Source organism: Balaenoptera musculus, chromosome 19, assembly GCF_009873245.2.
Source record: "Balaenoptera musculus isolate JJ_BM4_2016_0621 chromosome 19, mBalMus1.pri.v3, whole genome shotgun sequence".
Classification (NCBI taxonomy): domain Eukaryota; kingdom Metazoa; phylum Chordata; class Mammalia; order Artiodactyla; family Balaenopteridae; genus Balaenoptera; species Balaenoptera musculus.
In genome coordinates this window covers 56,490,458-56,515,468 of record NC_045803.1, presented here as the reverse complement: position 1 = coordinate 56,515,468, position 25,011 = coordinate 56,490,458, and the positions used below count along the sequence as shown (strand labels likewise).

The window sequence follows — 25,011 nt, the reverse complement described above, 5'->3', positions numbered from 1 at the left end:
ATTGGTAAGTAACTGGCCCTTTTTCTTTTTAGAAATGTGTTATAACAAGGTCTCCCCATGTCCCTTACGAATGCTTTAACAGTGACAGCCACAATTTTTGGCTACCTTCTACTCTTGGCAAGCGCGTTACAACTTACGATGTTAACCCGCTGCACTTAATCCTCAGGGATCCCAGAGTACCACCAACCATCCCGCTTCCACCAAAAGGAAACAGAGGCTCAAGGTTAACTCGCCTGCCTGTGACCTCACAGGAGCCAGGCAGCACAGTCGGTACCCAAATCCATGACGTGCGGCCACACGACACAGCCCCTCCCGTAACTTTTAGACTGTGTACTAGGGAGCACGCATTTGATATCAGCACCCACCCAAAGCATCACTCACTCAAACAAAAGAAGCCTTTTTTTCCTAAAAACATTTGCACTGGCAGATGTCAGACTTAAGAATTAAATGAAGAAATTAATTTGCAAGATTCTAATGTCAACACACACACTCCCTCCCTCTCTCCTGTGAGGGTAAATGCCCTCTGGCCTCTAACTGAGGAAGCACAGAGAATAATTTTCCCATTTATTAAAAAGTGAAACATAAGCGACTCAAGAGAACCCATGGAATCTGTTCAGTTAGACTAAGCTTGCCAAGGTCCTCTTGTCTCTCTCACTACGGGGCACAGCGCTGGGCCTTCACGGAGGAACAGATCAGGTACAGAACTGAACCACAGGCCCACGTGACTGACACCCAGCACAGACACCGCTAGGAGCTCCATCTGTATTATTCATAATCGGCCTAACAACCCTGTCAAAGAGACACCATTATCATCCCCATTTCACAGATGACAAAACTGAGGTCCAGAGGGGTTAGGGAACTGGTGCAGGGCACATGACTGAGCTGACATACGAGCCTGGGTCCCAGAAGCCGGGCTCTTTGCTCTCAGTAGACAACAGACTCTGCTTTAAGATCCTTTACTCTAAGGTTTCTGATACTAACTTTTCCCCACAAGCTGAAGATCTTCTTCTCACAGGGGATTTTTACATCCGTCTTTGAGCCATTTTATCACAAAAGCCCAGAATTTCCAATGTGTGCCACAGAATGGCAATTATTTCATATAGTTACTCTGCAAAATATCTGTGCATTTTCAAACAAGCATCAGTCCCAAATGAACGCTCCATCAAGACACCTGTGAATCTTTGCCATAGTATTTTTATATCTAAAAACAATATTAAGCTTTCACATAATCATACAACTCAAAACCAACTGCCTTCCTAACACAAGGGCCTCTGATAAATGACACGCTGCAGTTGGCTAAGCCTTGCCTGGGCACCAGGACCTGCAGGTGCAGAGAGGACTGAGCGGTGGTCCTGCTGTAGCAGGGTCTGCAGACCAGGCAAGAAGGGACCACACAGTGCAGGCTAAGCTGGGTGGGGGCAGTGGAGGGGACGCCCCAGCCTACCCAAGAACTGGAGAAACCTGAGGGGCCCAGGGGCCCGTGACAGCAAATGGTACCCGGAGAACGTCTCCAGCTTGGGGTGATGGTGCCTTCCACCCAGAGGAGAGATGCAACAGGACAAGCGGGTTCTTTCCTGTTTTGGGCAGTGATGAAATAAGGAGTTCAGTTTTAAGAGTTTTAGAGGCTCAGATAAAAAGGTACGCGGAAGACACCAGTACACAGTACACTGACACTCACAGACCAGCCAGTAACATATCTCCACTCACACACACAAACACACACGGGACCCTGCAGCTCGGGGCCTGAACTGTACGTTCTGACAGCAGTGGCTCAGAAGCGGAACCCTAAGCACCACCCACATCCAACTGACAGGCTAAGGAGACTCCGTAACGGTGATCTAGAAGGACAGGGCAGCTGGAATCAGCAGTGGAAGCAGAAGCACGTTCGAGGGCCTCAAGGAGGAAAGCAAGAGTGGAGACCACTCGTGCAGTCTCCCTTGGCCAGGAGCCTGGCTGAGGAGTAGGCAGAAGGGGGTCACTAAGGGGCTCCCAGGATCGCAAGAGGGAAGGAGCTAGGGAAGGGCAGACTCACCACAGTTTACGGTGGGGAGAGAAATGAAATAGCAACCTCAATTTTCTTGATGATACTGGAAGCAAAGTCTCCCGGGGTTGGGGGCAGGGGTGAAGGTGGGAGGGGAAGTGGCTTGACAATATCAATTCCTGTTCAATACAGACACTGAAGGAAAACAGAAAGAAAATGATCAGGGGCAGGCATGCAAGGCCTATCTGAAACTTCCCTTCCATGCATCTGTTTTAACAGACTCAAAAATATGTTTATATGTAGTCAAAAGTGCTTTGGATGCATATCTTGTTAAACTAAAAACAATCATTTATGACAGGCCAACTCCACTCTCAAAGGGGAAGCAAGGGGCCTCCCTGGTGGCGCAGTGGTTAAAGAATCCGCCTGCCAGTGCAGCGGACATGGGTTCGAGCCCTGGTCCAGGAAGATCCCACATGCTGCAGAGCAACTAGGCCCATGCGCCACAACTACTGAGCCTGCGCTCTAGAGCCCGCGAGCCACAACTACTGAGCCCGTGTGCCACAACTACTGAAGCCCACACGCCTAAAGCCCGTGCTCCACAAGAGAAGCCACCGCAATGAGAAGCCTGCGCACCACAACGAAGAGTAGCCCCCGCTCACCCGCAACTAGAGAAAGCCCGCGCACAGCAACGAAGACCCAACGCAGCCAAAAATAAATACATAAATAAATAAATTTATATTTTAAAAAAGAGTTTGAGAGAACCAACACTTTTCAGTTCTCCAAAAAGAAATGTTTGCTTCAATTCCTTAAAATTAAGTTTTGACTATTTTGTGAGTATACAGTATATTAATAAAGTCACATTTCAAAAGGAATGAAAGGTTGTAAAAAATTAAGATTAAATATCTTATTGCCTAAGATTTTCTCTTAAAAAACAAACATCCACACAATTTAAATGTTCAGTGTTATAACACACTGTACATTGAGCGTTCCTCCCCCTGAAGAATTTCAATGACCACAAACTGAGCCAGACGCGAACGTCTGACGGAGCCCACCGTGCTCTGCTCCTCTTCTCCCACCCAGTCGAGCAGCACCTGTGCAAAGACAACGCTAATCCCTGTAAACAATCTCCATTCCTGTTACTGCATGTTCCTAAAATAAATGAATCTTACTGCTGTATTTCAGAAGTCAATATTCATGAATGCAGACAAGCGAGTATGAATACTGCCTTTAAATTTTTGGTATAACAGTTGGCTCTATTTAATTAAGTTCCTTTTATAATAACAACATCACCGTTTCCATTTAGATTTTGCTGAAGTCCAATGAGCACTGAAGGGCAGCCAAAGAAGAGAGAGACGGGGGTATTTCCTGAGGTTGAACCTTTAAATCTGACCTATGGTCCCAAGTCATCACTGTTGGTTTTCTATTTTACTTTCTTTTAGGGCAAATTATCAGAAGTTGACTGTAGAAACAAACTTTCCCCCCAGAGGCCTTCTTTTCAATCCATTGTTGTTGGTATAATTTACTACTCAGATCTGTTTAGACAGTAACTTGAGGAAGGTGGCCTCCTCAAGCCATCTTTTCCACAGGAGTTGGCAGGGTTGCCCAGGAATGATGTTATAGGCACGGCACAAAATGCCAGAATGACTGCATATCACATAAAAGCTATGAAACTGAAACCATTATCTTCACCTTCGTAACAGCTCAAACATTGACATATATAGTAGCCCACATACATAACCACAAATCATTCAAATGAAATGATCCATAAACTCAATGGTAACACTGGCATTGTAAACTTTTAAGTCCACAGAGCTATGATTATTCTTATATTTTTATGCATCAAATTTTGTTTTCCTAAAATTAGCATTTAGGTCATATTACCATTTAAAATCCATGAAAACGCAAGCTGCAGAACTTTTCACTGATTCTTAAGGCTCAATAACTGGCTCGTAATTGACATTCTGATGCTGCTGACCTGTTGTTCTGTCATCTTCCTAACTGTCCAGAACATTCTCCACGTGTTTTTCTTTTCCTCATTACATCACTTTGGAAGAACACACGCTATCTCGGTTATTACCTAATCAGGTGGAGGACAGCAAAGTGACCAAAATGTACCACTACCCATTGGCTATAGATCAACTTATGTTTTGTAAGTGGAGGAGTGTCCATTTAGTTCTTTAAAAGAGACATAACAGAAATATTAGCAAGGACATACACCTATCAAGTTAGATATGGACTGAACTCTCACCCCACAAGTGCGATTTCTGCAAACAGGTGCTGGACCTCCTCAGCTCAGGGCCTGCTGCATGATCACTGCCTGTGTTGCTTAGGAGAATTTGAAGAGAAAACGTAAAACGTTGGAGAATTATTTCCCAAGGACAGGGAAAGTATTGAATATAAACGTGATTTATAAACCACTAAAACAAAGATCAATCGGGGTATATTTTTGTTTACAATAAATACAGACCCAGGAATTCATTTTTCTGAGCAGATCCAACTTGTAGTGATTTTGTTGCTCTCTCCAGCAACAATTTTTAGGTATAAAACTGTGCAAAATCATCTATTAAGTGTGTTTTACTAAAATTCATAATAAATGACATTACCAGATACCTCAATTCCCCCACAGAATAGAATTTTTTTAAAGCTTTCTAAGACCTCAGTTTACCTAGTTCTCTTACACTGGAATTTTAACTCCCTCTATTTGGGCATTTGGCCTAGTCTCTCTCCTCGCCCACCATTATTTACACTCCTTTAAAACAAAATACACTGATGCAAATATAAAATACAAAATAGCTCTATTTGTGATTTGAAAGCATTTGATACAATTTAGGTTTGGGATAGGACAAGTGATCCTCAGTAAAAACCCAGGAAGAGTGTAATGTTCATCACAAGGATATGTTTCATTTCAAACTCTGACCCTGAGCTAATGGAGGGAGCCCAGGCAGAGATCACTCCTACTTCTCTGGTACTTGTCATACTTACTCTCCAACAGGCGTGTGCCTCAAGTTTTGCAACTGCTTTCAGTACAAGCTAGAAGAATTAAGATTTTCAAGTTTCTTTTGCTCACCTCCTAGCTCAGTTATTCCTACTGAAAAATGGCATATATCCCCTCGCAGACACAAAGCACTCACTGAAACACGGACCCCGCGGGCCTCTTGTGCAGGTTCACGCTCCCTGCGAGGTTAGGGAAGGCATTTGGTGTTTCAGAGTAAGTGTTCTTCCCTTCCATCTCCTTCTTTTACAAGTAAGAGTTTACACTTAAGAAAAACAGCAAATGCAAAAAAAATGTTGACAAATGACACCAAGAAGACGGCCTTGCCACCAAAAAGGTAAAAGCAGAAGCCATTACAGCAATAGGTAAACAGACCATGGGTAAGTGAAAGCTGGCTATATTTCATTTCAAAAGGCTTTATGTGATTCTTATTCTTTGTTTACAGTTGATTTGTCTTTCTAATTTGTGTTTCACTTGTGGTTATACAAAAACTACTTGGCATTTATTAAGCACAGGCTTAATGACAGGGCAGATGACCCAGAAATGCAGACATCCAAAATAAGTGACCCTGGGGTCAAAAACTGGCTGTGGATATTTATATTATTCTAAGAACTCAAAAAAGAATAAACTTATCTGAACTGTTGTTCCCTCCTCTTTCTTTCCCAAAAGTTAATATAATGATAAACACAAAAATTATTCTCTCAGTAGAACCACTTAGACGTTAATGCAAGTCAAATTCTATGATAACCAACATCAACAGATCTTTTAATGGAGCTAGAATTTCACACAGTTAAATACTGCTTAAAATAAGTGGGCCTAGGCTTAAAAGCGTGCCCATTTAGGAGAAGTCTGTGGTAGTGATCTGACCTACAGTAAACTGAACCTACCTTATTGTTTTTATAAAGTAAAACCTCTCAGGAGGAGAATAGGACAGAAGAAAAAATTCCAAACAATCTTTACCTAAGCTCGGTTTGATTCCAAGAGTGACGACTATCATTGCATTATTTTACAACATGAAATACTGAAAACTGTCAGCAACTACACTGTGTATTTCTAAGGTTCAATAACCAGGCTCAAAAGAATGAAGTATTTTAAAAGGAACCACACTTCTGCTCAGATAATTAAAACATCTTTACAACTGACCTAATCAAAAATAGAATAAGAAAATAAATGGGGGCCCCCCGCGGCAATGGAGGAACACACTGCATCAATTCAAAAATGATTCGATTGTAGCAACACTCTCCACTAATACAAATAACTAAGAGCCCCCACTTTCACATCATTTTAATTTACTTTTTTTTTTGCTGTTGGCCGTGCCGTGGGGCTTGCAGGGTCTTAGTTCCCCAACCAGGGAACCCAGGTCCCAGCAGTGAAAGCGCCTAACCACTGGACCACCAGGGAATTCCCTTCACAGTGTTTTAGAAAGCAGGTTAACATTACATTTTAGCAGGTCAACTAGATTTTAACACACACAGCAAACTACGTATCAAACCACATTTAAAGTCATATGACTAGAATGCTTTAAAACATTTAAAATGAATCTTTTCTTTATTTTAATAAAGACTGAGAAAATTTCCCAGGAATGGGAGGTTTTTCCTTTGTGAAGCAATTTTAAGGAACAAATACAATTACAATGCCTTCTGACTTTAAACTCAGAATGCACGTTTTTAAAAGCGTCACACCATGTATCTCTCATTACAGACTAAAAATAAACTTTTAACTTAATGATCTATTCAAAGGCTTTTACTTCCCTTTCCTGACCTTGACAGCTTTCCCTTGCAATGCACACATTTTAATAATAATAAAACATTACTAGCATTTTAATATTTATAATAAAAAATTCACCCAAATAACCTAAAAGTTATCACTTTAAAGCCCAAAATGGTGATTCATCTATCAATTAACTTCTCATTTTAAGAGAACACCAGACACCTAGATTATTCAAAATAATGTATTCTGTATAAGAAATAAAATGCTCATTTAAAAAAATTTTAAAGTATTGCTTGCTGTCATCTTACTGCCATCAAAAGGATGTGTTTTATATTTGATGGAATTCTGACCATTCATAAATGGGTATGCATTTTGCATCTTGCGACTGCTTTCACCCTCACCCTGGTAATGAATGCTGTCAGGCATACCAAAATGTTAAATCAGCAAACATCACATAAAGCCTAAATAAGACAGCTAATTTTAACTCGGCTAAGGGGCAAAAACCTGAAGAGGTGGTTACTAGTAACTCCTCGGAACAATGAAGCCTGAAGAGCAGCCCCGGCTTCTTAGACGTGTATAGACAGACACGGCTCCTGTTTCTGACCTTCTACTTCAGCTTTAAAAATCGCAAGTCATGCAGCTTTATAGTTTTACTGTGAACTGGTCCTACTTTTGAGCCTCAGCATGTCGAATAAAACATTAACTTTAGGCCAAACTGTTACAGTTTTTCTCATCTTGTCAAGAGTTGGCCTTGGTGTGTTAAAACTGAGTAAAATCCATTTACTCAATCCAAAATAGGCATTAAAAAGAAAAAAACCCCAAATACTTTCTTATATCCTGAGAAATAAAGAAAAGAAACCATGCAAAGTGAGTCCAAATCAGGGGTTATGACAGCAAAGGTACACAACAGCTGGAACACAGATGGGACCGCCTATCACACAGTCACACAATGGAGCACAATCGCTTGATCAAAAGGCAAGAAGTGGAAACGTCATTTGTCAACAGAAAAGGACTGGTAAAAAAGTGGTAATGGACATGGATTTTCCACTTAACATAAAGGCAGGACACCCCTCCCCACCCCATTTTGCTCATACACCATTATACTTCTAGTAACATTTAAGGTACAGGCATTATTCAGAAAGTCCTCTTAACACACGGTAAATCAATCTACTACCGCTCTGGGTAACAACATACCACCAAAGTTTTTAGCCCAGACTGTCTGCTCCCATCTTGGCTTCACACTTGTATCTTTTGAACTATACCTGCAATCTTTATGGCTACAGGATCTTCTGAAACTGGAACCAGCCCTTCCTTGACTTCGGCCTGCTTTTCAGAGACCAGGGAAGATGTGGCGGGAGGGGAATACTTAGCTTCCATGGAAACCATGGGCGAGGAGGAGGAGCAGGAGGAAGAGGGCTTGGAATCATGAAAGAGGCTGGCCCACGACTTGGCGGGCTGGCTCTGACCGGCAGGAGCGGCGGCTGCCGCAGAGGCCGGGGCGTCCGCGGGAGGGGGGCCGCTCTCGGCCTTGGCGGGGTCCGAGTCCGAGCTCTCCACAGTGTGCAACTCCACCCCGTTGGCAGCTGTGCCCTCAACCAAGGATTCAAGTATTTGTCCGTTAGCGACTCCAAGGTTCTCAGTAGTATCGGTCCCAACGGCAGGCTGAGCCACAGCTGTCCTCAGCAGGGTGTCCCTGCCGGCCTCTGCAGGGAGGCGAGAGGGCTCCAAGTTGGCCCCGGGGCAGCCCTCAGGCTGCCCTGCAGTCCTGGCCCCGCTGTCAAGGGCTCCGGGGAAAGAACCAGCTGGCACGGCGTCGCTGACAAAGTCCGTGGTGTCCTGGGGGCTGCCCCAAGTCCTGGGTGTCCCCACGGGGGGCACATCACCCATCGAGTCCACATCCTCCGTGCCTACACTGTTGGGGACTGCTGGACCGGCATGGCCATTGACCAGGGCTTCTGTGGAAGGACCACCCTCGCCGCCGTCTTTCAAGTAACTGTAATATCCAGGGGGGCGTTTTTTCTTCTTTTTACGCTCCCGTTGTCCAAGACCACCCGAGACGCCATCGTTCTCTAAAACTTCCGCCTCCACGTTAGAGCTGCCATCCAGGGCGAGGGCAGAGCCTGGGTACTGGCAGTCAGCTGAGCTGTAGTTCACGTCTTTATCGATGTCATTGGGGATCTTTTTGGAAGTTGTGCAACTAAGGATAAATTCAGGGGCCTGAGGATTCAATGTGCTTGAAATACTGTAGTTGGGAGTTCTCAGCAAAGGGTCATTGGGTTCAATTACTTCATTAACACCAAATTCAATTCTCTGACAGTCCTGTCCTGTTTAGAAAGAAAATGATCAGTAAACATCCCATTAGTTAAGAACACAGCTATACAAACTATAAAAGTCTCAGTAATTACGTCTTTTTGAAACTGAAACCTAAAGTCTTGTAGTAATTAACGAAGCTATGACATTTAATTTCTGTGCTGAATAAATAATTTGCTGAAATAAATAATAACTACAAAATTATAGTTAACCTGGGGATATGAAATACAGAAGCCTGTATTTATTTTCCACTCTCAGGGTAGCTAAGGGAGACTTTCAGAAGGTAGAAATTAAAACAAAATTATAATAGAAAACAAATAATATTCTGCCTATCTAAACACATCCCTCAATAATGATATCTGACTTTATTAGCTAACTCTATAAGCCTGAGACTAGGGCATATGTATCTTGGAAAACTTAATTTCAAAAAACCAAGATGACTAACATGGGGACTTAAAAATCAATGCCATATATATATATATATATATAGATAGATAGATAGATATAGATATATAGATATATATAGATATATATATATATGTATATGGCTTCTCTAATTCGTGTAATTTAGTAATTCCAAAAATATGAATTACACAAAAGCACTCTTTCAAATGATCCATCTCCCGGATCTTCTCTACTGACAACCTTAAGTCAAGTCCAAAAATGGCCTTACATGAGTGCATGTGAATTCTACATTAATTCATACTGGATTAACTCCATGGGTAATGAAGGTACTTCCAAAAATCCCGAAAAGATAAACTTAGGACTGCAAACCTTTAAAAATCTCCTTGCAATCCTTCGATTACTTTCTCCCCACTGACAACCACCTACATATTCTATCCATTCTAACATGGACTTTTTCCATAGGTCACATCTCAGAAATTAGGTTGAGTTTTAGAATCAACTGAGTCTTTCAACAGACACCGAGCACCAATGTCATCTTATATCTGATGAAGTAGTTATACATTTAGAAGTTAAGGAATGGACAAGTGCTTTTTAACTCATTTTTCGTGCATAACTGAAGATTTCTCCAAGTCTAGCACAAGAGACCCACTTTTTTTCCAAGGTATGTATTTCAAGGGGAAAAAAAAAATCACCATAACAAAATAATCATATTCTATTAACAAAACTGAATATATTACTTTGGAAGTCTTTTTAGAGAAGAAAAAACAGCCCCACAGAGGGACCAGGACCCTAAACAGTTTCCTAATTCTCCGTCTGTTTTGATATCACATGCCCTGAGGGTGGGGGGAATACAACAGCCTGACAAACAAAAAGTTCCTGAAAAAAGAATATTCATGATGGTTACGCCTAACAGCAGGCTTTACTATAAAGCCACCGACAGGACAATTTGAATCCTTTGGCCCCTGAGAGCTGATCTGTTGTTTCCTTATTTTGAAAACCATCACCACAGAGAAATTAATTTCTCTATTATTATACCTAAAAGTGAACTGTCCAGTCTGCTTCCAGGTATCCCCTATCCTGTGAGGTTTCAAGGGTGCAGGGCTGCTAAGTGGACTGAAATGGGTGTACCTGAAGAAGTGCAGGACACTCGGCATGAGGAGGCTGCCCTTTGGAGACTGAGATGTACCTTGTGAATCACACTAAAAATTAGTGTGCTGTATCATGCAGCGCGTGCCAGATTTTGATTATTTCCGGTAGACACAGTGTCTTCCACATCTCAGTTCTTAATCTTATCGTATCATACAACATTCTAGAATGTGATGTGACATTAACGGAACCATTTCAATATGCTACAGTTGTCATCAAAACATTTACCCAACAACGTATCTGACCACAACCCTGGAAGTCCGATTCCTACCCAGAACAGTTCCTTTTCTTATTCAGGAACACCGGTCGTGGACACACACGTGCACTGCCCTCCAGGGCAGAGAAGTCAGGACAAGACCCCACCTGTCAGGCCAGAGGAGTGGTGGAAGGCCTGGAAGCTCCGGAGCACTCGGGTCATGCAGGCAGTGGATTTGTTGAGGGAAGGAAAACCAGCTCAAATAAAACAATTACATGCTAACACAGCACTTCTCAAAGTCTGCGCACTGCAGCACACACGGTACAGTGGCCTGGGGTGCCCGGATGGGGTCCCGGAGTCTGCGATGTTCAGAGGCCCCAGGAGATTCTCATGCCCAGGGCTGTCTGAGAGCTACTGCTTAAGTGGCTTCCTCGGCTGATTTCTCCGATCAACTCTTAGTGAGTCAATTCAACAATCACGGAGCACCTAGCTATGTGCAAAGCGCTTATTATCAGGGAGGGGGGTCGGGTACAGAGGTAAGGCAAGGTCTCCGCCTCAAGGAGTTACATCTACTAGGGAGACAAACATTTAAGACGGGAGATGACAATGCAGAGGGTGGGTAAGATGAGGCCTCAACAGCTTTACAAAAAGAATGCTTCCTGACACAGGGAAAAGAGATCTATTTTGATCAGAAGCTAGAGAGAGGTCAGTGGAATCGACAGGATAACTGGATGGGGTGGGTGGTGAGAAGTAGGGGCTGTTTCCCGCTTTGGGAACTGACTTAAAAAGGCAGCAGTATAAAAGGCACGCCATGCAGGAGCCCCCGCCAAGAGTGTGAGTCGCTGGCTATGGTGGGCAGTAGAACAAATCCCTCTAAAGTGTTCATCCAAAACCATCCCGAGGGTCTACAGCATGGCAGATACTATACTGTGCAGCTGCTAAACACAGAAACGGATGAACTGTGGTCTCTGCCACCCACAGCTGAACTCAGCCTAAAGAGGGAGGCAGAGTGAGCTAGCACTGCAGGAGAAACAAAAGTAACGGAAACAGAGCAGAAAAGGTCTTGGAGAAAAGGAGCCTTTAAGATGGCCTGCCACTAACAGTGTGAGCAGCCGTGTTTTTGGAGGATTAAAAGATGGACTTGAGAAGAGAGAGGAGAGAATGGAGAAAAAGAGCCAAGAAGGGGATTCCCTGGTGGCGCAGTGGTTAAGAATCCGCCTGCCAATGCAGGGGACGTGGGTTCGAGCCCTGGTCCAGGAAGATCCTACATGCTGCGGAGCAACTAAGCCCGTGCGCCACAACTACTGAGCCTGTGCTCTAGAGCCCGTGAGCCACAACTACTGAACCCACGCGCCACAACTACTGGAGCCCGTGCACCTAGAGCCCATGCTCTGCAACAAGAGAAGCCACCATAACGAGAAGCCCACACACGGCAACGAAGAGTAGCCCCGCTCGCCGCAACTAGAGAAAGCCCACGCACAGCAACAAAGACCCAACGCAGCCAAAAATAATTATTAAAAAAAAAAAAGAGCCAAGAAGCGTAACTGAGCAAGGATGCCAGCCTAGAAGGAGGGATGTGGCGAGAGAGAGAAGGAAATGGATTAGAGGTGAGTGGCACTGGCACACTGGGGGGTCGGACGAGGGGAGGATGGTGAAGCCACTACCTGGACCGGGACGGAAGGACTATTATGACAGGGAAAATAATGAGACATCTGTTAAGCACTGAGTAAACACCTGTGGCACACCTCCTATGCGCCAAGTGCACGAAGATAGGGAGAACCTCAAACCACAGATAACAAAGCCACTCTGGAGGCTGGGCGGCCCTGCAAGGGCACGTGGGTCCCTCCAGCCTCACTTAGTTTATTGTCGTCCTAAGCCATCATTGGAACTGTTCTCTCCCTTACGTTCCTTACAAAGTCGCTAATAATTTTAGATATAATCACTTTCGCATTTTACTATAGATACAAAGTTTACATAGTCTTTTCAGGGTTTATATTTAAATCTAAACTATAATAAAACCCTTTCGTAAGTCAGACAAGGCTAAAGAAACAGGGAACCAAATCCCTGCTCTCAAAGAAAAGGTTAGGCTTTTAGCTTCTCCAAGGCCAGCGAGGACCTTTAACAATGCAAACTGAAAAATGGTCTAACGGGTTTGACACGTGCAAGGCCCCTGCTGTTAGTAACACTGGGCACTTAAATAATACGAAAGGGCTGCATCTCAACAACCGCCATCTCCACTTACCATCTCAGTGTCTGGGACAGAGGCAATCAATCAATCAATAACAGGCCAAGAGGTGAAGGGGTCACCTGAATTTCCAAGAGCCTTGGTGACAGACGGGGACATAAACACAAACTGCAGGACAACAGACCCGAGCTGCCACTGAACCAGGCAGAAAGCACGTGCTCAGAGAATCGCCAGCTCTGGACCCAGCAGCCAGTGCATCCAGAGAGAAAGCTCACTTCAGAACCTTTACAAAGAGCTTTGGCTATGAAGGAATATATATCTGTGTCACTGAGCACTGTTAGGAAAAAACAGAAATGAGCAACTATTTCCTTAACTCCCCTTTGCACGTCTGGCACTCTGAAGCACAGAATAAACTTTAATTCATTAGTCAAAGTGGTTCGGTGATTAAATCTGCTATAGCTTACAGCAAAAACATCAAGCGATAAGGGAATGCTTATCCAAAAGGTATGGACCGACAGGAGAACACCACTTCCAGGAAGCCTGCCCACCCAGCACACACGTCAGGGAATGAAGGAGAGCACAAGCTTACCATCGGGTAGCTCAGCAGCGGCCTGCGCGCCACACAGAACTGCTCCACCGTACGGAGGAAGCTGCACAGGGAATCGGAAAGCAAATTTTAATTCAACAAATTGTTAAAATGCAAAACATGCTATTTCATTAAAGCAACCTTCATTAAAACACTTTATCCATGCAACTTCTCGTGACATTATTTTTAACAAAATAACACAGACGGAGAGACAGTAAGATTAAACATCTTCATTTTAAAACACCATTGGAATGCTTTCAAACATTTATTGTTAATAAACAGATCCAAAAATGAGGCAAAAAATAAAAATGGGCTCCAATGGACATGTCAATCCACTACAATAAAAGGCTCATGACACACCCTTCACTTCACAGGAGCTGCAGACTGCCCACCAATACAACAGTGCTTGTCTTTCTCCATCCACTGGTAAAGAGTCTTCGTGACCATCTGCGCTTGACGTTCACCGTCACTACATGTCCACTCAGCCAGAGGCAGGAACCAGGCCCAGGGGCAGAGAGTGGACAAGGCCCCTGGGAAGGAAAAGCCTGGGAACCGTGGCTCCCTTTTTCACAGGGTGCCTTAGATAAGTGAGTTAACGGCTAGTGGTCACATTCCTTGTTTGGAAGAGAGAAAGCAAAAGAGCAGGTGTCTGAGCTCTTTGTAAATGCAGGAAGGTATCATGAATACACCAAAACTTTCCTTCCTAGCTATTCCATAATACTTAGAGGAGTTAGAAATGTTTCAAATGGATATGTTTGAGATGAGAAAGTTTACGATGGGAAGGGGTAAGGTAAGTGGACAGATAATTGCTACCTGAAAGCAGAACAAAAGAACAAAACAATTATCGATACATCCTAACACAGAACTTCTCAAAGTCTGCACACTGCAGCACACACAGTACAATGGCCTCGGGTGCCTGGATGGGGTGCCGGAGTCTGCGATGTTCAGAAGCACCCATGAGATTCTCATGCCCACGACTGTCTGGGAACTACTAAAGTGGCTTCCTCAGCTGCTTTCTGCAATCAACTTACTGGGTCAATTCAACAATCACAGAGATAAAAGTTCTCGCCTCAGAGAATTAATGACAAATAAGAAGCTAAGAAAACAAAGGCAGATTTGAAAGGAACTGACCGCTTTCTGGACTTGAGAACAGCACAAGTTTCCACCACACGGGGGCACCCCAGCATTCATCACGGCAAAGCCCAGGTGGGCTGCACTTGGCCCGGCACTTGCAGCGCAAGACCATTCCACACAACATCCAAATGCTCACACCCGGTGCCCCAGCATTTACCGCTGGCACGGACACACGGAGCAGAAAGGTGCGTCTGGGGAAGCCACAAATCAGGGTGGTGTCCCTCGGCAGTCACGAAGGACGTTCAGCAAACGCCCATACACAGAACTGCCTTTTTGTTTCCATCAGTGATACTAGGGTGCCCCCTGGTGATGAAAATTACACAGTTGTAAGGTGCTCAAAGTATTTTACTTTGTTTTTTAAAATCACACTGCACTTCCACAAAATCTAGGGTGCGGTAGAGGCAGGATCTGAAAACAGCACCTGGCACACTCCAGGGCAATACTACCATTTCCGTTAGTGTGTTTGAAACACTTATTTTGATTTACCAATCTGGTAAGTGCATAATTGTGGGAATTACTGAATGCTGGAGTGAGTTCAGGCAGAGAAAAAATGTGTGTTTTATTTTTACTCTATAGCCTCATACATGGCGCCTTTAATTCAATGAACCTCTGTCACTTGTAAGATGCCCCTTAGTTTGTGGTAAGTGGGTATAATAAATACACAGCAGAATAAAAGTGTAAGAAGTGTTCAAAGTTCTCATAGCTACTTATAAAAATAGAGAATTTTAAAAGCACAGCAAAAATATAAAATCTCGCACACAAATGCAAACTGAGCAGTGTAAAAAATGGAAGTCTAGTTATATTAGATACAAAATCAAACCGACTCAGTCTGAAAATAGTGCTACCATACTGTGAGGTCAATACTTGTGCCCTTCAATAAGAAGGTAATATTTTTAAATCTTTTTGGTGCTGCTACTATTTATTGTGCTCTCTCTAAAAGACCCTCATGAACCCTGAATCTCCCCTCTGAAATCCCATTAAGACACCAAACCACTGAGAATAACTGTCTTAACTCTGCTTCACTATACACACACACACACACATGCACACACCTCTACAGCTTGGACTATGCTATCCTGGGCTTGTTTATTCCGTGGCTGGTTGAGGTGTATGAGTTGCCCAATGTTGAGTTTCTGGAAAGTTTAAAGAACAATAAGCATTCTCTCCCTATTTTTGAACACCCATATAATAGGATTATGACTGGAGCTCAAAATACGCTTTTTCAGTAAGTATACTGTATATTTTTTCCAGTTGGAGAAATTCATTTTTAAATTGCCCTGGCTTATCAACTGGAAGGCAGCTTTAGTAAAGGTATCAAGGCTCTCAGTTGAGAGGTATGATGCTTTTGTAGAAAGTTAGACTATTTTTACATTTTAACACCCTGTATTTCTCAAATTTGGTTTCTCAGTCCTTGGTCCCAAGCAGAGGAAAAATACTTTAAAGTTCCTAATAGCCAAAAAAATATACGACAGGGTTCTAATAATGCCATGGCCACATGGAAGGAACTGTGAAGGTATGAGGTGCAATCGTTTTACCTCTGAGATAAAAGGTCAAACAAATGATGACGCAGTGGAATGAGATAACCATTCCTCACCCACCAGTGCAACCACACACCACCCCCACTAAGCAGTCCATGTCCCATGTGATGATATTACTATTATAATCCAGCCCCCGTGTTATAATAATCACACAGTGAGAAAGATACCTCAGCCTAATCATGCTAATTAGCCTGTGTTTCTTTTTTGCAGGTTGCTGGACCATATGTGAATCTGACAGACAACACTTGTCATACCTCCCCCCAAACACTGATGACACACAACTATAGCTTCCGCAAATAAAAAGTCTGGGGATTGGACTGAATGTCAATATTATGACATAGTATGAGTGTGTTTCATGTTTGGTAATTGCAATCATTGTTGCTTTTGTTGTGGTCATCCATGTACAATGCTTGGTGTCAGTCTATTTATCTCTTGTAAAAATAAAATACAGTGTGTGTGTGTGAAAAAAAAAAAGTCTGGGGACTTCCCTGATGGCACAGTGAATAAGACTCCGTGCTCCCAATGCAGGGGGCCTGGGTTCGATCCCTGGTCAGGGAACTAGGTCCCACGCACCACAACTAAGAGTTCGCATGACACCACTAAAGATGCCGCATGCCACAACTGAAGATCCCACGTGTTGCAACTAAGACTCGGCACAGCCAAATAAATAAATAAATATTTTTTTTAAAGTTTGATGTAACTTTACTATCAAAATGCTTCGTATCTACTAACATGTGGTACACACGAGATATTACACAATGCATTAATGGCTTCCCAACACATCTGTGAGGTAAATAAGCATCCTCCACTTCCCAAATTCACAGTTTTAAAAAAAGGCACAATGAGATGGAGGAAACTGCCCAAGACCATCAAGCCTGTTTAAGTAGCAAAGGGAGAAAGGAACCCAGCTCTTTAGACCTGATATATGGTATATTCTCCATTTTCATACCACAGGAAAGCCCAAGTTTTTATTCTGAGACTTACTTGCAAACAGGCACTCACAGACTCACACACACACGCACTCACTTGAGACAAGCTATAAAGTACAGAATTGGGCTTTTACTGTTTTTTTAAACTCTTAATCACAAAGAGCACAGTTACAGTTAGACTGTGGTGTTCCCAGCAAGTACGACCATATTTTAGTGTGAGTCAAGATAGAAATTGTGTAAAACTTGAATCATTAGTACAGTACACAGAGTACAACCTCAATTAACACTAACACTTGGGGAATATAGGATTTGATTATGTTTGTCCTAATTGACTGTTTTTTAAATTAGAAAAGACTAAACTTCAATCCTTATTCCACAGAATTCTAAAATGCATAGATACGTTTTATTGCCTGAGGAAATACGATATATAATCTAGCTTTCACTATTTCCCAGCTCATACCCTTAGATTTCTTAAAATCATAACTGCTAACATCAACAAACACAAGAGACAGAGGTGGCATTGAGCTGAATTTATTCATTTTCTAAAATAAAACCTGATATAAGCTTTATCTTCTGATATCTTTTTCCTAAAGTGAAGAAGACAAGTAATACATCTTTCTTATATCTGCATAGCCTACATAATGCTTTCAATATGCTCTCATTTAATCCTACTTCCACAATCCTAAAAAATTTTAGAATTCAAGAAGCCAAGGTGCAGAGCCAAGGACTTGCCAAGGTCACATGTAGGTGGCCCACCCAGACCCTAACCCTATTTTAAGCACTTAACTTCTCCTGCCCCATTTTAACAAACAAAAGAACTCCATACATGAATATCTAATATGCATGCAAATATACCCCTTATTAAGGGATCCAAAATTAAGGAGTCTAAAAGGCTAGTTAGATTTCATTAAAAGTTAACTAAGATTTTACTTAATATATACACTTACTTCTCCCTTTTCTCCTTTTCAATGCAATTTCAACAGTCTTCATATTTAAAACATCAATCTGAAAAAATGTTCCAGATAAGTTTTTATTAAACTAAAATAGTAACCATCAATCACATGAAGAGTGGACATAAAAGAGGACCTGGATGGAGATACAGCACAATCCTGTTCAGGAAACTATCATAGAGATGTTAACTCTCCTACAAATTAATGCATAATTTTAACACAATTCCAATTGAAATTTCAATAGGATTTTTCATGGAACTTCAAGTGCTGATCATAAATTCCTAGGGAAAAGTTATGGATGAGTAAGAGACAAAATACCTCTAAGTATAAAGGGGTGCCTGTCCTACCATAAGACTGATTATAAAGCTGCTGCAATTAAAACAGGGGAGCCAGAACCCACTGAGCCCATGTGGAGATGTGCGGCCTGACTGCGGCACCCCAGCAAAGGGTGAATGGTGCTGGGACAACTTGCTATTGCCATTGTGGGGGGGCGGGGGGGAGGTTAACATCCCCTACACACACACCATCAACACCGCAATCTCAGTTTCATTACATACTAAACTGAAAATAAAAACTTTAAAACTTTTTAAATGTCTTTATTACCTCAAGGAAAGGAAGAATTTCTTAAAGATATTTTTTAAAAAACCAAAAATCCACAAACCATGAGGAAAAAAATCAATACGTTTAACATTAAAACTTACAAATGTATTCCCGAAGATTATTAATCCTATAAATCAATTTTAAAAAAGACAAGCCATTTGATAAAAATATGGACAAGGGATATAGACCAGGTAATTAACAGAAGAGTAGAAATCTACACTGCCAACAGACATATGAGTAATGTAATGGTGCTCAATTGTTTGTAATCTCGAAAATGCAAATTAAAATAATGAAAATCCATTTATTACCCATCAGATTAACAAAAATTTTAACTATGTCTATGCTGACAATTAGCAAGAATTTTTTTAGGGACTTCCCTGGTGGTGCAGTGGTTAAGAATCCACCTGCCAATGCAGGGGACATGGGTTCAATCCCGGGTCCGGGAAGATCCCACATGCTGTGGAGCAACTAAGCCCGTGCGCCACAACTACTGAGCCTGTGCTCTAGAGCCCGTGAGCCACAACTACTGAGCCCGCATGCCACAACTACTGAAGCCTGCACGCCTAGAGCCCGCGAGCCACAACTACTGAAGCCCGTGTGCCTGGAGCCCATGCTCCGCAACAAGAGAAGCCACCACAATGAGAAGTCCGTGCACAGCAACGAAGACCCAAAGCAGCTCCAAAGAAAAAAGAAAAAGAAGAATTGTTTTAAAAAAATGAGATCTAAAAACCCTCATGCACTGCTGATGGGAAGGGACACTGTTAAAACCACTTCGAAGGCAGACGCACAGTCTCTAATAAAACTGAAGATGCTTATTCCTTGCAGAGCCCTGAAACTCCATTCCTAGGAATAGTTCCTGGAGAAACCCACAGAGGAGCATGAGGAGACATGACAAAATATGTTTACTGCCACATTTTTGTAATAGTGGTAGAACTGAAGACTTAAATAGTCCTGAACAGGGGAAAAGGTATGTTCAATATTTAACAATTAATGGGGAATTCCCTGGCGGTCCAGTGGTTAGGACTCGGTGCTTTCACTGCCGTGGGCCCAGGATCATTCTCTGGTCGGAGAAGTAAGATCCCACAAACCACGCAGCGCACAGCCAAAAAAACAAACAAACAAACAAACAAAAAATAATTTAACAATTAAAATCAAAGACCAAGAACAAAATGTACAGATAAATCTAAAGAATATTTAACTTAAAATAAGCAAACTACAAAATGATGAATACAGTATGAAACCACTTATGTGACATCTTTAACCACAAAAACAATACACTGTACTATCTATCAATACATATGTATGTAGTACAAGGCGAAAACCATAGTCAGGAAACAATGCTGAGCAATTTCAGCAGGGTCAGCATTTCTGGAGAAGAAGAATGAGAGGATACAATGGGGGCTTCCACTGTCTCTGTAATGCTTTGCTATTTATAAATATAGCAAAATGTTAACAGTAGTCAAATCTGATTGGTGGGTTCAGTCATTTCTCATGTTAGTCTCTACACTCTTCTGTACACTGGAACTCCTAATCAAAAGACATAAATTAAAAAACAAGAACTAAAACATAACCATCAATTAAATCTATGCACGTACTCAATAAAGCAAAGTTGTAGTTGTGTCTTACCTCAACTGAAGAGCGAGGAGTCACAAAGAACTGATTGAATTCATCAGGGCTAAAATCTCCAAAAATATACTGAAAAAAAGAGAATGACTTATCACATACAATACACAAATTATACAGTTTCAGAAAAAAAGTGTTACATCTCAATCCTATGAATAATTGGGCCAGAACCCCCAAGACCCTTTCTCCATTAAACAAATCAAGGATCTGCAAACAGATTTCTAGATGTAGTGTTTTCCAATTACAAATAAGAAAATACTTCGGTTTTCCATAAATCGTCAAAGAACAGCCTAAGGTTAATAGAGCTTACTTTTGTTACCAAGGCTGTTGCCCCAGAATCATACCCCTGCCCCTCCCTCAAACAGAAACCTTATTCTTATCTAAGTTTTGGAAGGAAGCTGCAAAGAGGAAAAAACAACTGGTTAGGACCAACAAGGCCCAAGATGGCGGAAGATGTGACTTCCAGCAGAAGTTGAGTCTCATTACATTCTCACTGTAATATGTTAGCATATGCTAAATGACCCACCCACCGGCACCATGACAGTTGAGGACTGCCATGACAACAACTGAGACAGCCCATACAAGGACTGAAGAGGAGAATTGCAACAGTCCCAGGTCCAAACCACACCCCTGTTCTCCAGTAAGTCATGAATATTCCTCCCACTCTTTCCAAATCCCTCTCTTTTACCTTGACCCTCCTATATGTTTGGTACCTCTGCCCAAATTGGGTTGACAAGTTGATTTGGAACTAGGTTCCTGCTTCTCCATTCTTTGGCCATTGAATAAAGCTTGTGCCGTTCCAGTCTCAGCATCGGTTTTGTTATTGGCTGCACAAATCCGATCAGAAAAAGAACCTCCCTGGCGGAGACAGGTGGCCTCAGCTGGGGCTTAGGACCACAGAGAGGGACCAGTCAACCAACTCGGCAACACTGTGAGACAGGTCAACTCTGCACACCAAACTTGTAAGTAGACTCCTGCTTGCAGGAGAATTTTTTTGGTTCACAAACATTTCTAGTTGTTCCATTTACCTTTCGGCTGACTCATGTCACTACCTCCATTTCAGTTTTCCCTACCGTACATACTAAAGAAAAGCAGAAAACGTGGTTCCAACGGGAAGATAGGGAAATCCAAAAAAAGGAAATGTTAATGACTCTGATGGATGAACTTTAAAAATATATGTGTAATTTTTTTACCTTAAAAGTACACTGGAATGTGATACACAGATAAACATACTGTTCAACAGACACAGACCTCGCTGTGAACTCTCACTTCATAGAATTCTGAACGTTACTTTCTGAAAAACTGGTTAACCCGCACGGAAGTAAGTTTGACGAGTGCCAAGCAGTTCAGATTCTCCCTGAAGCTTCAAGAAACAAGTCATTGATAAGAATCAGTATGACCTGATTTCCACAACAGAGAATCACTCACTTCATCAATAATTATTTAGAGCCTATTAAATGTCATGCACAACAATCGATATTAGATATAAAAATGGCAAAAGCAGAGTCGTGGTTCCTCTATTCTAACAGAACTGACAGTCTAATAACTTGTGAGGAAATTTACAGTATCCAAACATATACAAATAGATAATAACCATTATTATGGTAACTGAGTAAATGGAAACTAAGTCTCAAAATCTGTTGGTAAGAATGCACCAGTAGGGACTTCCCTGGTGGTGAAGTGGTTAAGAATCTGCCTGCCAATGCAGGGGACATGGGTTCGAGCCCTGGTCTGGGAAGATCCCACATGCCATGGAGCAACTAAGCCCGTGCGCCACAACTACTGAGCCTGCGCTCTAGAGCCCACGAGCCACAATTACTGAAGCCTGTGCGCCTAGAGCCCGTGCTCCACAACAAGAGAAGCCACCGCAATGAGAAGCCTGCGCACTGCAACGAAGAGTAGCCCTTGCTTGCCGCAACTAGAGAAAGCCCGTGTGCAGCAATGAAGACCCAACGCAGCCAAATAAATAAATTAAATTAATAAATAAATTTATTTATTAAAAAAAAAGAAAAAGAATGCACCAGTATTTCTGGGGAAAACATTTTTTTGGAGGGCTCTTTCACAGTAGCTACCAAGACCGTGAATATATATTAAAAACAAAAACATCTTGACGTAATATTTATGTATACTTGCAAAAGTCCACAAAGAAATTGTGCACTGACAGTAATGGTGAAAATGCAGAGTCCCAAAAACAACTTAGAAATAGTCTTCTCCTGAAATACTGTCATTGTGAGCTTAAGACTTATCACCAAAACTGGGGAAAAGCTTATTTTAATTTCACTCCAACACAACACAAAGCAACGTAAGGGAAAGTTATCTTTAAATGAGAAGAAATGACACTGCTGCCTGGCATTCCTTTATAGTCCCACCGCGGAGAGATCCTTAAGTCTAGATATAAACCTTAAAATTTACTCAGAAGAAAATAAAAAGATGAGCGATACAATGGGAGAAAATATTCCAGACAATACCAACTGCTGGCAGGGATGTGAAACAACTAGGGATGCGGAATGATACAGCCACTCAGGAAAAGAGTTTGGCACTTTCTTATAAAGTTACTTACCATACAACCCAGGAAACCCACTCTTAAGTACTTACCAAAGAGAAATGAACACCTATGTCCACACACACACACACACAAAAAAGCCTGTATGCTGAAGTTTACAGCAGCTCTATTCATAACTACCAAAAACTGAAAAGAACCCAAATGTCTATCCAAAGGTGGATGTGATACACCTACATGATGAACTACTACTCAGTGACTCGAAAGCATCACGCTAAGTGAAGAATTAGACTTAAAAGCCCACAAGCTATATGACTGCATTTACATAACATTCTAGAGCTAAACTCTAAGGACAGAAAACAGACCTGTGGTTGTCAAGGTCTGGGGAAGAAATGATTACAAAAAGGCACACGGGAACTTTTAGAGGGAATGGAAATATTCACAGGGCAAGCCTGTTAGAGAAATAGTAAACTTCCTACCTGCCAAGGGAACACACCCACGAAAATACTAATGATTTCAGCCCTTGAATGTGAATGGACAACAAAAAAAATCACAAGACACGTGTGGGAACAATCAACAGCAATAAAGAGAGTTACTACTAAAATGAGGGGGAAATGAATCTGTGTAAACAAAACATAGGAAACAGAAAAGAACTTAAAATTCTAATCTGTATCCTGAAAGAAATTCGAGCAGGTAAAATAAGCAGACTGCCATGAAAAAAGGACGTATTAGGGACTTCCCTGGTGGTCCAGTAGTTAAGACTCCATGCTCCCAATGAAGGGGGCCCAGGTTCGATCCCTGGTCAGGGAACTAGATCCCGCATGCCGCAACAAAGATCCTGCATGCTGAAACTAAGACCAGGTACAGACAAATAAAAAAATTTTTTTTATTTAAAAAAAGGGACAGGGGACTTCCCCAGTGGCACAGTGGTTAAGAATCCATCTGCCAATGCAGGGGACACAGGTTTGAGTCCTGGTCCGGGAAGATCCCACATTCTGTGGAGCAACTAAGCCTGCACGCCACAACTACTGAGCCTGCGCTCTAGAGCCCACAAGCCACAACTACAGAGCCTGCACGCCACAACTACTGAAGCCCGTGCGCCTAGAGCCCATGCTCCGCAACAAGAGAAGCCACTGCAGTGAGAAGCCCGTGCACCACAACGAAGAGTAGCCCCCGCTCGCCGCAACTAGAGAAAGCCCGTGCACAGCAACGAAGACCCAACGCTGCCAAAACTATAAATAAATAAATAAATTTATTTTTAAAAAGAGGGGGGACCAATTACAGAACCAGAAAGTATTCACAGAAATCAGAAAATTATTAAATTTAAATTACTAAATTCACAAGCTCAACAAATCTTAGAATCAACAAAATAAATACAAAGCAAGACAGCAATGCCTTGAAAGTTCCAAGAAAAAAGTATTTTGTTTTTGTTTTCATAGAATTCTATTCTATAGTTTATTACTCAAGTGCAAAAGGCAAAATAATTCTCAGACACTCATACACCCTTGGGATGGGTGGGGTGGACTGCTTAAGAATTCCAGAAAATGGGGCTTCCCTGGTGGCGCAGTGGTTGAGAATCTGCCTGCCAATGCAGGAGACACGGGTTCGGGCCCTGGTCTGGGAAGATCCCACATGCCACGGAGCAACTAAGCCCGTGAGCCACTATTACTGAGCCTGCGCGTCTGGAGCCTGTGCTCCGCAACAAGAGAGGCTGCGATAGTGAGAGGCCTGCGCACTGCGATGAAGAGTGGACCCCGCTTGCCACAACTAGAGAAAGCCCTCGCACAGAAACAAAGACCCAACACAGCCAAAAAATAAATAAATTAAAAAACAAACAAACAAAAAAAAAGAACCTCTCATTAAAAAAAAAAAAAAAAGAATTCCAGAAAATGAATTCAAGAGATAGAAGAGCAGTAACAAAGAGGATCCAAAAGATGATTGATACTGTAGCTGTGAAGCCCAATGCAAACACTAAGACTCATGCTGTTTTATTTAATACCAACAGGAGAAATGTTGTCCATGTAAAAGATATCCACTCTACCTTCTGAGCGGCTACTTTAATTCAGAATGTGGGGAAGACATTAGAATGAGAACTGAATGTTCTTTAGGATTGCTAAACTATTCCTTTTTTTTAATTTAATTTTATTTATTTTTTATACAGCAGGTTCTTATTAGTTATCAATTTTATACATATTAGTGTATACATGTCAATCCCAATCTCCCAAT

General features: G+C 42.1%; 1 protein-coding gene across 1 annotated transcript in view; it reads right to left on the bottom strand.

Moving 5' to 3' along the window:
- The window catches only part of USP10 (ubiquitin specific peptidase 10), a 73,237-nt gene that overhangs the window by 16,929 nt on the left and 31,297 nt on the right, over positions 1–25,011 (bottom strand). Inside the window, exons 2-4 of the mRNA XM_036832522.1 lie at positions 20,289–20,357; positions 13,515–13,575; positions 7,946–9,007 (exon numbers count right to left, since the gene is read on the bottom strand). Of these exons, the coding sequence (XP_036688417.1) occupies positions 7,946–9,007; positions 13,515–13,575; positions 20,289–20,357 (1,192 nt within the window). The remainder of the gene's footprint in view (positions 1–7,945; positions 9,008–13,514; positions 13,576–20,288; positions 20,358–25,011) is intronic.